We start from the raw sequence: 20,538 nt of genomic DNA on the forward strand, positions 1-20,538 counted from the left end.
TTGATGTTGTGCATTTCTTTTTCATTTTCTTCCACTTCACTGAAACCAGGGCTGAATTACTAGTCAAAATACTTGTTACAAATGAGCATCTCTCTTCAGGGGTAGGTGTACACTTAAATGCTTCTCCCTTTGCACATCAGTGACAATGATTGTGTTCTAGATAGAGAGTAAAAAATAGTTATTTCAGAAGACCAAGCAGTGACTGTGCTGCTTTGAAAACACCTTTCACAACTGGCAAGTACAGATGAGTCATGAGCTAGTTATGGTAGCATAGCAATGAATAGGTGCCAGATGTTCGGTCTGTAGGTAAGCATGAATCAGTTTTATTGAATACTTCATTTTATGAGCATCTACTATGCTTAGTATATTCTATTAATATAAAACCATTACGTTATTGTGGGAGGTGTGGGCTGTATGCTTTCAGTGCATATTTAATAAAACAATTTTGTAAAAAATATTGGTGCTCTTTTCCCCTAATGCATTTTGAGCGCAAGGCTTTCATCCACATGCAGTGTGTGTGCATCTCTGCTCACAAAGCAGTGGGCAGTAAGGGACTCTGACTGCTCTCCCAGAGAGGTCAGGCATAGAGATTGCCCTCTAAGCCTTTGAAAGCCTTTTTAGTGAAAGGGTGCCTCTACTACTCCATAGTTTCTTACAACAGCTTGTTGTTTAGATTTAGGATATACGCAATCGCATTGCTGGCTGTTGGCGCTGTCTTAGTAAAACACCAGAGCAGTGTTACCCTGCCTGTCACAGTGAGCCTACAGCTCAGAAGATGGTGTGTGTGTTAGCAGGTTTTGATATTTTAATAAGCTCTAACCTTCATTGGATTTAAACAAAAAAATTATAAGCACCTTGCCATTATATAGTACAGACTTACAGTGATCTATGTATGTATGTGAAAATTCATGGTGTCTGGTTTTCAAAGAGATGTTTATTTTCTTATAAAACTTAGAAACCATGAACAGACTTTATTTTTACACAGCCTTGTGATATAGGAGCAGGGAAAGGCCCGGGATGACTTCTAAGCATTCCTTGCTCCAACTAGCATCCTTCACTGCTGACAGATGGTTGCTTGACTTCTTACTATGACCAGAGATGTTGCTCCCAGTGCTTTGCTGCTCTTTTAGATTGTAGTTTGCTTTTAGATTTTTCTATTTATTTATTTTTTTTTTCATGCAACTTAAGCTTTCTGGAACCAGTCCAGACTGCTGCAGGCATGAAGTATGAAGGGTTGTTTTCTTCTGTTTGCAGTTACTTTTTCTGTACTTGAAAATTTAATGTTTCAGTCATCTTGTCTAAAGCTGAAACTCCAATGGCTCTTTTTGAGATGGTGTGCTTTAAGCCTTTCTCTTTCAGATTAGTGGAGCTGAGCATGAGTTCCTTTTGGACAGTGAGCTATGTTTGCTGCAGAGGATGTGATCAAACAGTAGCAGTGACAATGACACTATGGTTACTGCTGGGTGTGCCACAGGTTGACATGATCAGTGGTAGCTGCTACACTGTGGAGAGTAATTTATCAGCTGGACCTTTGATTTGAAGTGGAGATTTAAGAATGAGATGCTGGGTAGGTTGAAACCCACTAGGGACAATTACCATGCAAGACCAGATAAAACAATGTTTAAATCGTTTATTTAAAACGAGACACTAATTCTAGATGAAATTAAAAGTAGTCTATTAGAAAAAGGAAATGAAGTAATGGGATATATATTGCTGTTAATTTGAATGTGAGCAATTATCTGTTCTTAATTTATCTCTAGTAATGTGAACAAACTGTTTTTCTAAGGCAGGCTTTGAGTTACCCAATAAATACTATGTGGGAGATGATTGCTCAGTTTTCTTGGAAGGAATAGCAATTCTTGGCTAGTTCTAGAATTAGCACATCAGTTTTGATCACTGGAAATATCACTCAAGAATTTATTTGACTTGTAATTAAGATAACAGGAGAGCAACTTAGAAAACTGAGTCCAGGGTAGCTTTCAGGCACTAAAATGACAAGGATAAACTGCTGAAGAACAGAGTAACTGATTTCAGAACATATCTGATATTTTAAGGCAAAATATGCCACATTTGAAACAATGGAGGCTGAATTTTATCAGTCAACAAGAGCATCTGTCAGCATGGTGAAAGTGCTGTTCTGAAAGAAGGAATTAGAGACACGTCACTCTCTAAAAGTAAGGATGTGCAAGCCCTCTCAAGAACCCGTTTAAATGGTATTTACTTCTCTCTTGTGGCAAAGCGAATGCAATGCTGTTTTGAAACACCAACTGGATTTTTTTCTTTGAGCATTAGATTTATTTCTCCCCCCCGCCCCCCTATTTTCTTTTGCACATGGTACCTAAAAGGTTGCAGGATTTATTGTTTTAGATCTGTACATTGGCAAATAAGTCAAGCCAGTAGCCGAGAACTTTGGGATCTGGTAAGCCTTGTCTTGTACCAAGTGCACATGTTTGTGTGTGATGGTGTTGGAGTCTTCCTCATCCAGAATGATCTGGTCTTCTCTGGTTGCTTTCACCATTCAGTCGTGGTAGAAGTCAGCTTTCAGGAATGGTGCGTGGTTGTACTTTTGGGGACAGCTGGAAAATTTCCTTAGAGTTTATTTGTTTTCCTGAGTGCTGTGATCGACTGTTCCAGAGCACTGAAGAATGATGCGATGTTAGGACATGCTGACTTAATAAATCAGCTTTTCAGGAACTCAATGAAAAATAAGCACATAAAGTAGAAAAAGCCAAACTGGCACAGATTCGTGCTAAAAGCCCTTTTTGCAACTGTTAAATTTGTAGTATAATTTATCATAGAGTCATCTAGGCTGGAAAAGATCTTCAAGACCATCAAGTCCAGCCATCAATGTTGTTATGTCTCTTTGGGATTGAGCAGATTCTCATCCATCTGTAAGTCTAATCCTTGTACAACATACTCTGTCCTCTCAGATTCCTCCGTTACCAGTCTAGAACTGATGAGGTGTTTAGCCTTGCTACAGATGGAAGATACTCTTCACCGTGTTCTAGGAAATTCCAATTCCTTGTTCCTTTAATTTTGTTCCTTCATAGTTCATTTGTTTTACCTCATTTGGATTATTTGTGCTAATTTTAAAGGCCATAGCAGATCCATATTTGTGCCTTGAGGGGCAGCATGCTTCAGCTAAAGTACTTCCGTAGGAAGCTTATCTGGTGCTGCTGGATGGCAGTGTGCTCTCTTCATAAGGAGGCACTGGGTCTGGAGGGAGCTCAACGTGAGCCTCATCCAAGGCAGTCTTTGTAGTGGCCTCCTCGTAGGATGGAGGCAAGCATAAGGACAGGAATGTGGCATCTGGGAGCAGAGTGGAATAGTGAAAACTCTGCTCGCTGTTCCATGGCAGCACAGAAAGGAAATTGGACACATCATGCTCAGGCAGGGCCTCAGGGAGGTCAATGCTGAAGATCTGCCCTTGTGGGATGGGGCGCTGGCAGCGGCGGTACAGGAAGAGCAGCAGGAATGCCAGGAAGAGCATCATGGTGGCAGGCAAAATGATGCACAGAAATGGTTCTATGTCATCTTTGGTTGAACTTATCTGTTGTCTACTCTGTAACAGAAGCAAATAGGTAGTGTGTTGGATGCATGGAGACCTCTTAATCACAGAGAAGAAAAAAACAGCACGTTCCCCCAACAATGACCAAGCAGTTTCATTCCCAAATTATTTTCTGTCTGCATTAGTGCCACTAATGCAATGCATTTTGCAGGCTGGTGGTTTGCCAAATCCTATTTGCTGGTATATTAAAACAAAATACTTTGACAACAAGAGACAATATAAATGACAAAGTAGCTAAGAGAGCTGGGTTTCTAGGAAAATACTCTTGTGAGTGGGGGAAGAATACCAACAGCCTGGAACTATGTGTATTTTGGTATGTGTTGTTATTACTCTTGGATTAGCTGGGACCTGTTCTCTGTGTGAGAGGCTGGTTAAGCTTTTAAATCTTGAGACAGCACTGAATTGAAGAGGAGAAGGGCTAGTCATCCACTAGATTTTGTCATTTCTGTTTGGAAGTCTCTACTGTTAACTTTAAAGAACAAACATTATAACAGCTGCCCCTTCCACCAGTACTAACCACCAGCAATGCCTGGTCTTTGGCTGTTCCATCCTTACAAGCCAGCCGCAATAGAACTTGGTTTGTTGGGACAGCCAGAACTAGGGCTCTTCCTTGAGCCTGTTCTGTCAGCTATCCCAGAATCATTTATTTTCCCTGTTTGAAAGTCTAGACAAAAGACCTCTGCACCACGCTTTTGGGTCATGTCAGAAGTTCTAAGCTATGGGTTGGTTTTTTTCAGTGACACGTTTTCTTCTTCTGTATTTGTTTCAGTTTTAAAATTGAGTAGATCTTATTTCCAGTCTAAGTCTATCCAGCTTTAGCTTTTGTTAACTGGAGCTTGTTTGGTCTAGAGTCTATGAAAAATTTCACTGCTCACCCTTCAAGAACTGTGGTTGTTCTGGTAGCCACATAAATAAGCTGTAACCTATATTCAACTGATTATCTGCCATGCATTTGTTACCTCTTCATTTCATAGTCATATTATTGAATTATTTGTATGTGGTCATACTTAGGAAAAAGAACATAAATCAGTTTTTACTTGTAGCAGCAAAACAGAGCAGACTTCTGCCATTTTGTTTTTCCCTCTGAGTTGTTGTGGGTCTGAGGATAAGCCCATTAAAGTCATTTTAAAATGCATCCAAACTATCATGGATTAGCTATCAAGCTTTTTTTCCTCTGCTGCCTTTTAGCTGCAGAAATGCATACTAAAGAATTATCTCGTATTTACTGATCGTTTCTTATTAATGAGCTTCTGGCAGTACAAGCTGTTGTCTTACCTCACCATCAAATGAGCTATAAGAAGTTTAAAGAAAACATTTTAGCTGTTATTCTAAGGCAGACATTAAGATATTTAGTAAATGTGGGAGATTTTCTTTAAAAAGTTTGCTTCCAGATGTTTTTACTACATGAGGTTCTTAAAACACCACATGTGAGAAGTGAGAAGAAAATGGTTTTAGTTTGTGTACTATGGATATTGAGATTTCCTGAGTCCGTTGTGTTAGCAGTACTTTCTTAATGGATATTTGAAAGAGATGAGCTTTTATGGGATAGCAATTTTCATTATCAGTGAAGAGCACATTTTTCAGGTCTAAATTTGAGGTTTAATTTATAGGAAGCAACCTGTCAATCAGTTTCAAATACTTATTTTATAATATCTGTGAATTGTGTGCTGTTGTGGTTGGCAGTCTTACCTACTGTCCTAAATAAGTGTTTGATACTTGAGAGTAGTAAAAGGTATACTAGGTATACTGAGTCCTGATTCCAGACATATGTGTCATCTCTATGAATGAGTTTTTTTCCTTTCTCAGGTTGGATATTAGGTAAAAATTCTTCTCAGGAGGAATAATGCAAAGGAACAGGCTGCCCAGGGAGGTGGTGAAGGCACCGTACCTCGGGGCATTTGAGAAATGTGTAGATCTGGCAATAAAGGATGTGGTTAGTGGGCATGGTGGGGATGGGCTGGTGGTTGGACTAGGTGGTTGTTGAATTCTTTTCCAACCTTTGTGGCTCTGTGAATTGCACTGAAAATAAGTGCAATTTTGAATAAATGACTGTTGTCATTTCGTTCCTGTGCTGATAGAAGCACAGCCTGATGTTACAATTGCCTGGTGCTGCCTGGTCTGGGACATGGCTTCACATAGGGACTGAAATGTGGAGAATATATAGCATGGCAAGCAGATGGGAATGGACTGAAGGACTGGAGGTGAATTTACGGATGCTCAGGACCTTAAGCATGAAGCACAGTGAGTTACTGTCCATGGTGATAGTCTCCTGCCAAACATTTTTCAGTCTGGTTTTACACTGAGATGTGGTTCAAGAAACTTTCACTGCAGCTGATAAGTAGCTTGTTGTGCTTAGATACATCTACTAAAGAAGTGGGGAAAAAACTGAGCGGTGTAGACCCCAGTACTTCTGTTGCGATTTTGTGCCTGTTTCTGAAAAATGCTGCAGAGATCTTGACATAAAATTTAGGACAATTTTATAGCCATGATACATATAACAAAAACTATAATGAAACTAAACAGGTTTTTTTTCTGAAGTTCTAAAGCTAAAAAATAAACAGTGGGCCAGTATATACGGTGGAAAATAAGTGCTGGAACTGGAAAACAGAATGCCTTTGAAATGAAGCTGTGTCTTCAATAACTGAAAATGCTCTGCCTGCGTTACCGTGAGTAGCTACTGTGGATTTTGTAATTGACAACAGTAAGATTTGGACTACCAGCATGAGTTAAGCTACAAAAACACAAGGAAAATAGCCCGCATAATGAGAGTAAGGCAGGAAAGTGTGCAACAGTAGAAGGGATTAACTTTCTAAAAAGACCTGGGTGTTTTTTCTAGAACTGATTTTTAGTTGGATGGTCTCGGCATTGTGCGTGACTTCCTGCCCTATTAATTCTTTTAATTTACACCTTTGTGAGGAGTGAAGCAAAGGGTCGGTATTCCAAAACACTGAGCACAGCACAGAAATAGTAAAGCCTTTCATTGCTAATCTGCCTGCCTACATTTTTTTTACTGTGCTGAGCATGTACAGTTGCTGGCTTACAGATTATGTGACCCATATGAGTTAAGATGAGCTCTTACTCATGGCCTGTTGGTAAAGGAATGAAATGGAGAGCACAGATGAGTTGTATGGTGTTTCCATAATGAATTGAGTGAGGTTAGACCTGAACATACATTTAGACAAAGGAAACCTGGTACCTGCTTTAGAAGGGAAGGACCTTGTAAGGGAAAACATGAGTTTAAAGGAAGCTTTCTTATAAAGATAGAAAAAGGAAGGTGGATTTGACTTATCTAAACTTCCATCGAAGTGGCTGGTGCTAAAATTCATTGCTAATGATTTGCTAGAGTTCTTAAAACATTATTGAAATGATTTTTTTTTTTTTTTTTTAAATAGAGTTTGTGTTCATACTAATGTTTTTGATAAGGCATTTGAAATTGAATCAGGGAAGAGGTAATTCTGAAATTCATACGCAGATAGTCTTACTGATGAGGTAGACTCTTAAAATCACAGAGTTGTTTTAAAGCTGCTTTTCCTCCAGTTTTGGTACCCCCTACACGCCTTCTCTTCTCTTTTACAGCAGTACACTTGATAGCTAAGTAGCATGGCCAGTGTACTTACAAGTGCTGCTTGGCATGGTTGTTTACTAGGGGTGCACGTGTACCTGAAATTAGTTTCCCCTTGGAGAAGCCCTACCCAAAAGCACACAGAAACACACGCAGGCAGGCTGTGTTTTCCATTCTGACAGCTACTCCCCCCTCCTCCCACTCGCCTGCCTGTGATCCTCTCTCAGAAGTAATCAGCGCGCAGCTTAGAGAACAAGAGTTCATCGTCGCCTGATACTCACTCTTAACATCTGCAGAAATGCTTCATGGGGTAAGAGCCAAAGCATAAACATGTATTTAAAAGAAAGGAAATCAAGGAATAGCACAATGCATTCTGCTTTAAAGAAACTTATTTAGCAGCCACTCTAGCAAGATTTCTCTTCTAATGATTTTTCCTTCACCACTGATGCATTTAAAACCACAACAATATATACAAGCGTTTTACTCTATGTAATTGAGCATTACTGCCTTGATAGCTCAATACCCCCACACTGACTCTGTGCTATACACTGAGGCACTGTACAAATGTATACACTCATGTAAAGTCAAAGAGAGGTTCCACAGACGCCGGCAGGTACAGACCTGGAGCTCTGTTTCCAGAAGTGGCCCACCTGGTTCAGTGTTCAGCCAGTCGTAGTTTCCCCTGTCAGCATGTCCAAATTTCTTCCAGCTGCTGCCCAGGAGTAACCTCATGCTTTCATCCACCTGCTCTTCTGTCTTCACTCCTCCACCTTGCTTCACTGCTTGTGGCTGTGTCCTCTTCTCTCAGCCTTGACCCTGCTGGGCTGCTCTCCGATAATGACTGTACAGGAATTGTGTCCCTTTCTGAGTCCAGAGCAGAGGGAGAAAACAAATAGAAACCCCCGTGTCAGGAAGCCAAGCAGGCGGATCTCCTCTTCTCTCTTCACTTCCAAGTCAATCTCCCTGGATTTGCTTCAGTGGCCTACATTACCAGTAAAGCTGGCATCAGGTATCAGGGCGCCCGTGGCTGATAGTGCTCTGATTGGAGGGCTCCCCGCATTAGGATTATTAAAAAGGGAATTTGCATGTGAAGCTGAGACCACATGGTCCTGACTCCATGCAGATAAATAACCGCCTATATAGGGATCTAACGAATGCTTTTCCAACAAAATAATAATAAAAAGCCCCTATACCAAGAGTGAAAGTTCCCTTTCTGTTACAGAGAGCAAAAGCCTCCAAAGATCTAGGCAGGTTTTTGTTCCCTGTGGCTGGTGCCTACAGTAAACTGTGAGAGCATCTGGTGTGTAGAGAGACAAGGATAGAAGGCTAAATGCTATGCTGAATTATTTAGCAGAGTGAGAATGCAAATGTTAATGGTAAATCCAGAGAGAGAAGGCTGCCAGAGCAGCTTCGGTCACTGTGAGCATACAAACGCTTCCAGTAGTGAGTTGTCAGTGTGCTTGACTCAGGGCTCACTTACTGGTTTCTAGGATGTGAGTTATTAAGTGGAGGTTGTTCTGAGTGGGAAGCCTTTGTTGTGTTCTTCAAGCAAATAAAATGTCAGGGATGTATATTAACCTCTAATAGGAGCGATATTTAATCCGAGTTGGCTCAGGGTTTAACTCTTACTGAGAAAGAAGTTCATAGAATCATAAAATTAAATTGGAAGAGACCTTTAAAGTTCACCTGGTCCAAAGCCTTTGCAATGAACAGGGGTGCCTACAGCTGGATCAGGATGCTAAGAACCCCTTCAGCCTGACCTTGAATGTCTCTGGGGATAGGGCATCCACCACCTCTCTGGGCAACTTGTTCCAAAGCTTCATTACTCTTATTGTCTTTTCCTTTTTTCCTCTGAGCAGAGGGAGGCTGTGGATAATACCCATTACAACTGCAGTGTGTCTTGTATGGTGTCTCAAGGTCAGTCTGTTAAAGCAAAATTTCTGTTCAGGTTTGATAATACAAAATCAGGGGGTCAAGATTCTTAAATTGTATTTCCTGTTTGGACTTTTCTTCCCCTGTTCTTTTGAGGTCACTGGTCCCAGAAAACAGTAGACCTTGTTCGTAGCAGTCGGGGCAGCCCAAGTGTGAACTGCTATCTCTTCTGAGCAGTTGGGTCCTGACTCAACAGGTCACACTGAGACATAAAAATTCCCTTGCTTGGTGTCCCAGGACTCTGTGTGGAAGCAGCAATGACAACTATCCCTCTCAAACTGCAGTGTTAAAATAAATTCCTTCAGGAGACCTGTGATTTAAATCTGTCACCTGACGTGCAAGCATGAGATGTTCATATACCATCTTAATTAGGGTCTTAATACAACCCCTAAGATAAAGAAAGCTATTTTTAAAACCTATTGTAAATTTGCTTTGGGACTGCTGTGAATAATGAGGAGAGGAGAAAGATGATGTCTGCTTTATGGTATCATTGCCCTGTTTGATGAATTTTAGCCAAAATAAGGTGTGCACCTCAAGGACTAACTGACCTTACTTACCCAGTGCTGTGAATTCTTTGCCTTTGGAACATCTTCAAGAGTGATTTAACTGTAGAGCTGAGGCCAAGTAGAAATTTGGGGAAACATGGTGACCTTTGTCATGCAGGTAATTTGAATATAGAATGATGGTTGTCTCTTTGGCTTTATAATCAATGGATCTGTTAGGAAGGTTACAGAGAGTGCTAGAGCCAAAGTCTTTCAGCTGCAAGGGGTCTGCAGGTTGTGTAATACACAGCATCTGTATAGATCTGCTTGTGCAAAAGTGAAGCGCTGCCACTCCATGTTGAAGCCGCAGTAACACATCAAGCAGGATTCTAGCAACTCTGTGGATCACTTAAGACCTATTTCTCATAGAGTTCGTAGATGTCTCCATAGCTTGGGCATGCTTTCCTGTGGAGAATGGGGGGAGGAGCATCCTTTAGTCCAAGCCTCTCAACCAGGTGCCAGGCTTGATGCTTTGATGCATGGGAGAGGCAGAACTTGGGAGCTCTTCAGAATTCAGCATGCACCAAACAGTCTTTGTTTGTTTGTATTTCCCTCCTGCCTTTGTTCTTTGAAATAATTCCTTGACTCGTTTTGACTGATCCTGTCAACCTGGAGAAAATAGTTGGGGTGGAATGGTACCACCTGAGTGATTAAAGCTTTGTAAAGATTTATCAAAGGGTGTTGATAATTATCAGTTAGTGTTGCTAATGCTACTTCTAATGTTCAAGCAGGGAGAGACTTTCTCAGGAAGCTGGTGCAGAAAGTGGGCACCTTCCCAGCTCTCAGAGTGAAGATCTGATCATAAATAATTTATTTTTCCAATGTGCTGAGACATAGGGTGTAACTCTATGCTGTATTGCCTCTGATATTAGTAGGGAGCAGAATGTCCATTTTGCCCTAAATCACAGAATGGCTTGGGTTGGAGAGGACCTTAAAACCCACCCAGCCACAACCACCTGTGGCAAGGCTGCCACCCATGGAATCAGGCTTCCCAGGGCCCTTATCCAACCTGGCCTTGAGAGCCTCCAGGGCTGGGATAGGATCATAGAATCACTGTGCTTCATCATCCTCTGAACAAAGAATTTCTTCCAAACATCTACCCTAGATCTCCTCTTTTAGTTTAAACCCATACCCCTTGTCTTGTCACAATTGAATTCTGTAAAATACTGATCTCCCTCCTCCTTCTAAGCTCCATTCAGGTACTGGGAGGTCACAGTGAAGTCTGCTAGGAGTCTTCCCCATGTTGAATAAGCCCAACTCCTTCAACCTGTCTTCATAGGAGAGGTGCTCCAGCTTTCTGAACATCTTCGTGGCCCTCCTCTGCACCTGCTCCAACAGCTCTGCATCCTTTCTTTAGTGGGGGCTCCAGGCATAAACGCAGTACTCCAGATGGGGCTTCTGTTGCAGCCCAGGTTACTATTGGCCTTCCAACAAGTACACACTGCTGGCTCATGCCCAATAGTAAGTGGACTTCAGGGTCTGTGAAGACACTGAAACCTGCTTTTCCTTAACCCCCTTTTATGATTAAATTGCTTTCTTGAGGCTGCAGATCCCCTCCGTGTGGGAGACAAGTGTTTGACCTTGTGCCCTGCTATCAAGGAAAGGCTCTCCAGGGAGAAAATAATTCCAATCCACAGACTTCTGAATCCATGTGAAACTTTCTGAATTGAAGAGTGCATTATTTATCAGAGAATCAGATGAAAGGCTTTTGGCAATTTTGTGCTTTCCATTTAAGTGAACTGGAACGGTGCTTTGCTTGAAATAACATGCATTTTGGTTTCAAGTATTGTGCACACTGTGCAATAATACATGCACTGTTTCAATCTGGAGATTGTATCCTGAAGCTGAATCTGTTCTGAGCCTGAAGATTCCTACTTACAGCTTATGGGGAAGGTGCACAGCCCCCTGTAGCCTGTATGTTAAAGTTTGCTATAGAACTGAAATACGTGAAGAAAATCATATATAGAAAGGTGACAAATCTAAAGACAAAGCAAAAGTTTTATTTTCCCACTTGCAGTTGTTATTGGTTGGTGACCCTGCACATAGCAGGAGGGGTGAAACAAGGATGATCTTTTGAGCTCCTTTTCAACCCAGGCCATTCTGTGATTCTATGATTTGATTGGAAGTTTGCAAGAAAAAAATGTAGTAGCAAACTAGATTTTAACTTTCATTTCTTTTCTTCTTTCCCCTGCAATTGGCTCTGCAAACTAATAATCTTTACTCTCCTGGGTTTGGGACTGGTCACAGGAGCCCGCACTGAGATCTTCAATTATTTAGTGTCCTTTTAAAAGGGATTGTGTGAGAGGGAGATGTAAGATCTGCTCTGATGAACACCCCTACAGCTGGAACTTTGAAAGAACATTTTATCAGGGCACACAAACTTCTTCCTTGCTTTTATGCCCAATCATTGCATTTCTACACAGAAACAATTTCCCATGTTTTATCAAGAGAAGATTAATTGCTTTTGCAGGTAAGGGCTCAAATCAACCAAGAGCCTCATCACCCTCCTCTCCTTACACAAGTTACTGCAGTGCATTTACAAAACCATTTTTCACTTTCTCATTATGTTTGACATTCTCATTTTTCCAAGCTTGAAGGTTTGTCTGTTTCTGACCTCCTGGGCATTCTTAAAGGGACAGATTTAAACACAGCATCTTATCCAGTTTTGTTTTTGGTCTGTTGGTCTCCTCATAGTCTCCGGCACAAAGGAGATTCTGATTTGAAGTACAAAAAGCCTGAAATGTAATATAACAGTCAGAAGTGTAGTTAAGGAAATGATTGAGAAACATTACCTTGAATAAATATTCTAATCTATTTTTAGTCATTTTATTTGGCTGCGGTGGGAGATGATGTTGAGACACTTCGATAGATACTGCTGCTAATCACAACGAAGAGCTTCACCATGTTTTCTTTGGGATGACGATCCATAGGTGTGGTCTCTACTTACCTACCAGTTTCAAAACAACTCCCCTCAACAAAGAAACTCCCCCAAAACATTTCAAGCCAAAACAAAGCAGAACAAAACAAATGGTTTAATTGCCACGATTCTACTTATTTATTTTTAATGAGGAGCCAGAAAATGGTATATTCAGCCTGGCTTTCATCTATTTGGGGTTCTATTGGGTTTTGAAACCTGGATGCTGAGTTCACTGTTCTAGGACACTCTATCAGACATTTGGACAATGAGTTCAACTTGTGTTTGTTTACAGTGATATTAGATGTTTGAGGTTCATCCTGATGGCTACCTTCTCTGCCAAAAGCTCAGAAATTGGAGATCACCTGTTTCGTGTGTTTCAACTGGCAGTACTCAAGCCTGGTTCTATCTTTTATTTCTACCTCCTTCTTGGGCGTGTTCAGTGGACCAAAAGAAAGATCAATCTTTGGCACATCTTGTAGTGGCAGAGAAAGGAGAGCTTTACCAAAGCTACTGAGGGAATGCGTGAATCTGTATGGCTTGATGGCAGTTTTTCCTCCTCTGAGTCTTTAGGGTGACTGTCTCTTGCTAGACTGCACACAGTAGAACAGCAGAAGGTAGTTTCCTGGAATGAAATTAGATCAGACTGTTGGGATTTAACACTCTTGTTTTGCCAGAAATTGCTGTTAGATTATTAAAGCGTCACAGCTTCATTTAGTTGCTTTGTAATCTGCTCTAATACATCTCTTCCTGCTGATAGGGTTCTTGTGTAACAGACTCTGAAGGCCAGAGCTTGTGTTACTTCAGTGCTTAAGTCACTGCTGGGAGTAATATTATGATGAGGATAGTCAAAGGAAATATCTGTTCTTAAGGACAGAGGTTAGATGTTTGCATGAGCAGAGATGCCCCTTAATGGCTCTAATGTAGTTAGCAGGATGGAGTAACAACAGGAATCTGGCCGTGTAGGATCAAGCTCTGATTCCACAAGGCCATGCCTGGAGATGGCAGTAAGCTTCAGTGAGACAGCTGGCAGAAGAATTTTCACCCTCAAGACCCTATAGAAAGCCCTAGTTGCATAGCAGTGTACCCTAAATGTTACATGGACTTCTGTCTTGTCACCGAAGCACTTCTGCTTTCAGGAAGCACTGTAACCCTTCTCTTTTGAAGTCCTGGTAGATAATTGCTTTTTATGTTTATTTTGTTTGCATTTGAAAGTCTGCGTGGTGGTTGGGCAGGACCTGCTTTCATGTAATGATTCCTTTAAACTAAACAGGAGAAATTACTAATCCAAGTTGGATGAGAATGAGGGATTTGGGTGGCAGAGGGTGCCCTCGCATAGCCCAGACAAGGAGGGAAGCATTCTATCATTCTTGCTGTTGTTATGCACTTCTAGAGTGGGAACAATTTGAGTGCCATTTATACACTGTGTGAGAGGGAAATATGGGTGGAGAGTGTCTGGCTTGCAAACCCCTTGCAGAATAACTACCTTTAGACAAAACAAACACCAGATTATTTTGCATTTGCTTCTTTATTCTACAACACAAGCAACATAAATAGTTTATAATTTTTTTGTTTTGTTTTAAAATATTTCCATTTCAGAATTCAGTCTGAACAAAATATACACAAAATACAATTTGCAAGCCAGCTTACAGTGACTTCCCGACCAATGGACACTGAAGAACCAAACGAAGCAGCACAACAGAACGCAGCAGATATAGGAAGGGGTTTTACTAAAGAATAGGAGAAAGGTAGAGGGAGGAAACATGAATGAAACTGGGGAACTGCAGCTAGGTATGAACTCTGTAGAAGGTAAATCCAGTGTAAGAACTCTAGACGTTTACAGTCTCTCTTAAAAACATTAGTGGCTCCTCCTGAATATACAGCTATAGAGATGAAATCCTGGGAATAATGCTTTGTAGTAAAATGCTTTCTATGGTAGTCATTATCATGGAGATAGAATTTGCTTTTTTATTTTGGAATAGGAATAATCATTTCTTTGGCAAAATGGAGTGTCTACTCCCTTTGGCTTTCTATCAGTTTTCAGCTCTGGTCAGAGGGCCCATGGAAGTTTGGGGTGTCGTAAATAATGACAAAAATGGATGTGGGGAAAGGGAAGGTGAGGGGAACTAAAAGACGGTGCTCCCTGCAGTCACTTTGTACTTTCACACCGCTTGCTCCCATCAGCTCCTTGAAATGGTGTGCAGTGCAGGGCTCTGCTAAGACATAGCTTGGCCCTACCTGGCTGCTCTCCCTTTGGTATCAAATCGTGCTTTCTTCCACTGAGCTGGGTGCTCAGGAGCCGTGGCCTGACTGGGGAGGTTGTATTTATTTGTCCCTGAAGCTCTCCTGCTTCCCTTTGCTTTCTGGGGAAGCACAGTATTTCCCTGCAGACTATGCTAAGCCAAGGTGTGAAAAGGAAATAAGGCCTTATTGCTCCATGGATGGGAGTACATAACTACCTTTTGGTAAGTGGGATGTTGAGTTGCAAGAACTGAGATAGATACTCTTGCCAATTTTTCTTAACAAAAAATGCCTTCCATAGCCCCAGTTCCCTGAACTGATGTGGCAGGGGGAGAGGAAGCAAACCTTTGCTTGTGAATTTGCCAAAACTAAAGAGGATTTGAGGGATCTGGTCCCACAGGCAAGCTCATTATTGTGTTAATCCAGGATCATGCAGTGTAGCTCCACTGATATTCACAGTCAAAATTAGGGCAGTTCTCCTTCCCTCTGCTTCTGGTTCTTAACTTAACTTGGACCTCTCAGCATTAAGTGAAAAGAATTGTGCATACTTACACTAGGTGCTTTGTTATTTTCTTTTTAAATAGCCAGCCTGTCATGCTTGTCCAAAACTGTTTAGTATGAAATGAAACTGTAGTTGGTATCACATATAAAGGGGCAGTAGGGGAAACAACACAAAGAGGAGGTGAGATTTCTTCCATGCAACTTATATTACTTCCTGGAGACCCAGGCATGTCGCTGGTGAGGGCTGCTGATAGACCCTTATGTTGTATCCCTACAGAAGCTCTGCTCAAAATGGGGAGGCTCAGAGAAGAGGGGTCAATAGCTGCCAGATGTTATCTACATTGCATAAAATCCAACACTTGTGCTTCTGTGCTGTGGTAAATTGGTCCTTTTTTACTGAAGGAGAAGGTATATGTATATTTTTTTAAATGGATGGCATTGTATCATTTCTTCAAAGAACTGTGGAATTATCAGAAATTGAGGAAAAAGCAATCGACAATCTCTGTCTAATTTCACGTGCCATGCTTACCACTATGAACAGATCTACTCAGAAGTGATTATAACCAGAGTATTGTTCAAATTGCTTGCTTAGGCATAATCTTATAATACTCCTACAGAAATAAGACACGGGAAAGAAGGAGTTGGTTTTGTTGAATTTGTTGAATTAAAATCAGTTTATCACTGAGTAATAGCATTTCTAGAACAGACTGCTAAAAGCAAAAATACTTAAATGATGCATGCTCAGTTTCCAGCTACAAGGTTGTACACAAGAGCTGGTGGTTAGAAATAAAGGTTTGCTGTGGTTGACTTCTTGCACATTAAAAATGGATCTGTGTGAGAGTGAAGGTTCTAGTTCTAGCCTGGGTGTACTGTGGTGCACTGGAATGTGTGCTGGCTCTTGTGGATTTTTAGGAATGAGGTGTATAAAGGACCACAACAGAGAAAGCAATAGCAGGAACTCTACAGGACTTTCCCCTTCCTGAGAACTTGTTGAATTGTATGCAGGACTTGAAGGATTCAAGAACTGAGTCCAGAGAATCAATATTCCCACTAAGAACTATAGCTTAGGCAGTCTGAGAGGTGGGCCTAAGCAGTAGCAGGAGATGGCAAACGCAGACAGCATATGCAGCTGGACCGCTCTACTTGTTACTCTGTTTGATGCTCAGGTTTCATACTGGTCCTGCACTGAGATACAAAATTCAGAGCAAATTGAGATTATATATGGTAACGTGGGATACCTCGAGGTGGGGAATTAACTCTTGGACAAATGAAGACTCATCAGTGAATTTTACAGTAAAATTAAGCAGAACTTGAAGCTCAAAGGAAAAGTACCTTGCTGGATCAAACCACAGGTGAAAACTGTCTGTCCTCAACAGAAACCGAGCTTTACTCCGGAAGAAGTGTACTGTTTTATCTGTGATGAGACAAAATGTCCTGTATTTGGTGTTTTACAAGAGAAGTTCTGCCCAGGTCTATGTAACTCTTTCCCCAATAATTTTTTCTGGATGTTGAATGAAGTCATTTATTGTCAAGTAAGTGTCTATCCTAGGAGAGAATTATATCTTAACATCCGGATGAAAGAACATTAACCAGGAGATAAATGTTCTGATTCAACAGTAGTTGGTTCTATGCTGCTGTTACCTTGCACTGTGGGCTACAGGGCTATAAGTAAGAATCTGAATGTGTTATGGGAGAAAGGTGCATGGAGGGCTCCTTTGCGCTGCTGGATGTGTTTGGGGTGGTCAGAGCTAGGGTGTAGTGCCAATACTCTGCTCTGGGACCATTCTGTGCAAGTTCCTTCTCTGGGTAGGAAGCTTGCACTGTGAGGCCTGCAAACCCTGTGCCAGCAGCTTTAGGCCAAGCAGTCCAAAGTATGAATGGGACAGAGCACATGGGCCTATCAAATGGTGTCTTCACACTCAGCGTTTTACTATTTTGGGGCTTGCTAATGTCTATGGCTAAATTAGCAAAAAATAACCTGATGAACCAACTCCATGTGTTGCTCTCAGATTAATAGCTCCTGAAACACCGCTCACCTAAAGCCTGCTGCTACTAAGAGTCCTTTGTACTCCTCCCATCCTTTTACATGATATTTCTGGAGTGATGCAGTTACTTATGTCCTCATATGGTTTCCTAAGGGAGGGGTATGGACAAGGAGAGGCACTGAGGGTGACAATGGGCACTTAGTGCATAATTTGGAAGGAGAAGTTTAAAATGCATTGCAATATAGCAGTGCTTTGGTTGAGCAGCTAGCTAAGCGGGTAACACTGGGCTGAGCTGTGTTCAGGTGCTTGGCTGGGGGCAGGCATTTTCATCCCTAGAGCTTCTCTTTCTAATTTACTGGTAACATGTAGCCACGGTGTTTCCTAGATAACAGTCCCCCTTTCTGGAATCCTGAGTGGCTCCCATGGTACTGCTATCAGTTTTACTTCTCCAACGTAAATCAAGGATTTGCTTCAGTTTTAGGTAAGCACAGTGAAGATCTCAATCCCTGAAATGACTGTATAATGAAAATAGTTTGACTATCCTTGCATACAGGTGTTCACTCTGATTCTGGCTGCTGCCTAATTAATGTCCTGCTTTAAAAGCAGTTCCATATAGATGCCAAACAAAAAGATTAACAAAATATAACCAACCACTTTTTTACCCAACCTAAAGATGTTTAAGAAAGCCATGGCAACAGAAATTGCTAAGAACTTGGTATATAATCTCACCTGCCCACAAGGAAGTACTCCATCTGTTGGGAAAACTGACCATTGATAATATTATCAAGTTACTTTTTTATGAAGTCAGTGCCTGTGGTAAGAACGAGTTGTTTTTATGGAATTTTTGGCGTTCCTGGAATAATTCTGCAAGTGAAGTTCTGACAGTAAGAGAAACAGTGTGACTGACAGTGCAGAATAGTATTCCCCACACAAAAATCTAGCAGTTGGCAAATGAGGAGTGGATGATGGAGGGCAAAGGCAGGATGACAGTGGCAGACTCTTAGTAAACATATCAGGTAGGGTGATGGCTATTCAGCACGTCTTTTTTTGACCCTCTATTTTTTTAGGTTCAAGATGTTAAAAACAGTTAGTTGTGCAAAGTCCAGGACTGATATAAAAAGATGACATTTTTTGAAGATGCATGGACCGAAGCTGTATATTTAGTTGGTATGCACGTTTTCAAAGTCTTGGGAGAACATCATTAAGGAATCACCCCAGATTAAATTAGTTCTGATGAATTATTTAAACATCAACAAATGATGTAGTACATGAGTACAGGGCCCAGGGGCTGTGACATAATTTGTTAAGCAAAGTAACCCTTCGCTGGGTCCAGTGTGAACATCATTACATATGTATTTTCAATACAGTAGTCAATCCTTCCACTTCTCCCCCTGTTAATAATATTGGCAGATGGTAGTAGTCCTTATATAGAAGTACTGCACAGAGGGAAAATGTATCTGTACAAGGCTCTGTTCCCTCCCTGTTTACTGCAGCAGATGAGAAAGGGGAAAGAAACAGAAAAGTCAGTTACGTTCTTTTCAGACTATTTTCCATCTTGATTAATTTCAATGTAGAGTGATAAGCGAAGTTTAGTGTCCTGGCTACAGTAGTTCTAGTGGATGCTAAAGTCAGCTTAACTGTAGTGTTGTTTGAACTAGAGGAACACTTCACTTTGTTGTGAGTGCTGGATACTGGCATGTAGGCTGGCTGTAGCTTTGCTCTGTGGTGTGCTTTCCCCTCTAGCTTCAAAAGAAACAGCAAAACAAACTTCCCTGTAGCCTTTTGGGGAAATAAATTATACATGTGGAAAAATGATCGCCTGTGGTCATAGCTGAAGTAGCAAGGGTGGTGCTGTAGAGAAGGCAGGTTGACAGTGCCTTTTTGTTTTCCCCCCTCCAAGCATTATTCCACAAGGGTAATGAAAGGAGGAACAGCCTGAGCTTGGTTCACCAGATCAAGACCTAGGATACTTCAGTAATCACTCACTAGTTCCCTGAATATGACCAAATTTCAAAGGCTCTTCTCAGAGCAAAATAAATTTCAACTTTCTTTGCTTAGCAAGGCATGTAGGATTGCAGTAATCTTTATTTGGTTATTCCTCTCGTGCTAATTTCTGAATGGAAAAAGTTACTCTGAACAAGTGTCACCTTTTTAGTTATTTTTAGGTCTTGCTTGCTTGGCTTGATGGTTCCATTCATAGCAATTTAGAAGTGTGGATGTTCACCTAGAGTTTGATGTGGCTCCCACTGTTGTGAATTTGAATTAAAATGAAGTTTACTGAAATGTATTTTGACTTCAGTTACCAGCCTGATTTACTGGCAGATTCTGGGGTCATTCCAGACCCCCCCGGACACATTCATGCTTCACCTCCTCTGCTAGTATGAGTGAGAAACACACAGTCTCAAGTGGATAGGGGAAATACATCAACAAGCTCATTGTTTCTTAATTTATCACCAACAAATAGGCAGTTAATGAACCCCAAATACCTCTTTGTTATATATCTTGTTTGTCTTTTCCCCTTTGCAACAGAGCACAGCTAGTTTAAATGATGATATCATACACACGGCCCACTCTTCCCAGCCATTCCCGTACTGCCTGACGGACACGGATATCAGTCACATGGCAAGTCAGCTGGCTGATACATGGGAACACTGCTGGCTGGAGGGCTGTGAAAGTTTGGTCTGGCAGGGCCTGAATCTGGTTGAGAACTGTCAGCACCATGTTGGTCCATGCCTACAAACAGAATAGATACAAAAAGAAAAAAGACTCTTTAGAATACCCTTCTATATAGAGAATTCTCTTAGATGAGGCAGAAAAAAAAAAGGTATCTTATCACTGCAGCTTTATGAAGAGGGCTCAGTAATACCAGCATATTAATTTAATGTTAACTGTCTGCATAATTCTGTACTGTATATTACTGTTTGACTTTGTAATTTATGTATCATTCTTCATCACCTATTATTTCATCCCAAAGTGAGTAAAGATTTAATGCTTTTACTGATTTGCTTCCTCAGACATGAAATAAGTTCCTATTTAGCAACAGAGCCCAGTATTTCTGCTTTGGAATTAACAAAAAGCTTCTTAAATAAAAAGCATTACAACAAGTACCTCCACATTTTCGAAAGCCCTAAGTAGCCTGAGGTCCATAGCAGTAAGCAAAAGACTTCATTGTTGGTTGTTTTTAGGAAAGTGCAGCTTTGGCCTCAGTCAAATAAAAACTCTTAGAAGCTGTACTGGTATATGCCTGATAACACCTCCTCATAAGACTGATTTTCTTTTGATGGAACAGAATG

At 41.1% G+C, this 20,538-nt stretch overlaps 2 protein-coding genes across 7 annotated transcripts in view; both read right to left on the reverse strand.

Annotated features, from left to right (window-relative positions):
• Window positions 1-914: 914 nt before the first annotated feature.
• SMIM28 (small integral membrane protein 28) lies at window positions 915-8,434 on the reverse strand. The gene is made up of 2 exons (XM_032443274.2): window positions 7,752-8,434; window positions 915-3,562 (listed from the first exon to the last, which is right to left on the reverse strand). Exons 1-2 carry the CDS (start codon window positions 7,860-7,862, stop codon window positions 3,164-3,166), a joined length of 510 nt encoding a protein of 169 aa, XP_032299165.1. The 5' UTR covers window positions 7,863-8,434; the 3' UTR covers window positions 915-3,163.
• Window positions 8,435-14,027: 5,593 nt separating this feature from the next.
• Window positions 14,028-20,538, reverse strand: part of ARFGEF3 (ARFGEF family member 3) — a 77,197-nt gene continuing 70,686 nt past the window's right edge. For all 6 annotated transcript variants that reach the window (XM_015858409.3, XM_085541586.1, XM_085541587.1 and 3 more), the window contains one exon: window positions 14,028-19,978. In XM_015858409.3, the coding sequence (XP_015713895.2) occupies window positions 19,787-19,978 (192 nt within the window). In that variant the 3' untranslated portion in view covers window positions 14,028-19,786. The remainder of the gene's footprint in view (window positions 19,979-20,538) is intronic.

The sequence above is a fragment of the Coturnix japonica genome, chromosome 3 (assembly GCF_054131305.1).
Source record: "Coturnix japonica strain WE chromosome 3, WE-NBRP24, whole genome shotgun sequence".
NCBI lineage: Eukaryota > Metazoa > Chordata > Aves > Galliformes > Phasianidae > Coturnix > Coturnix japonica.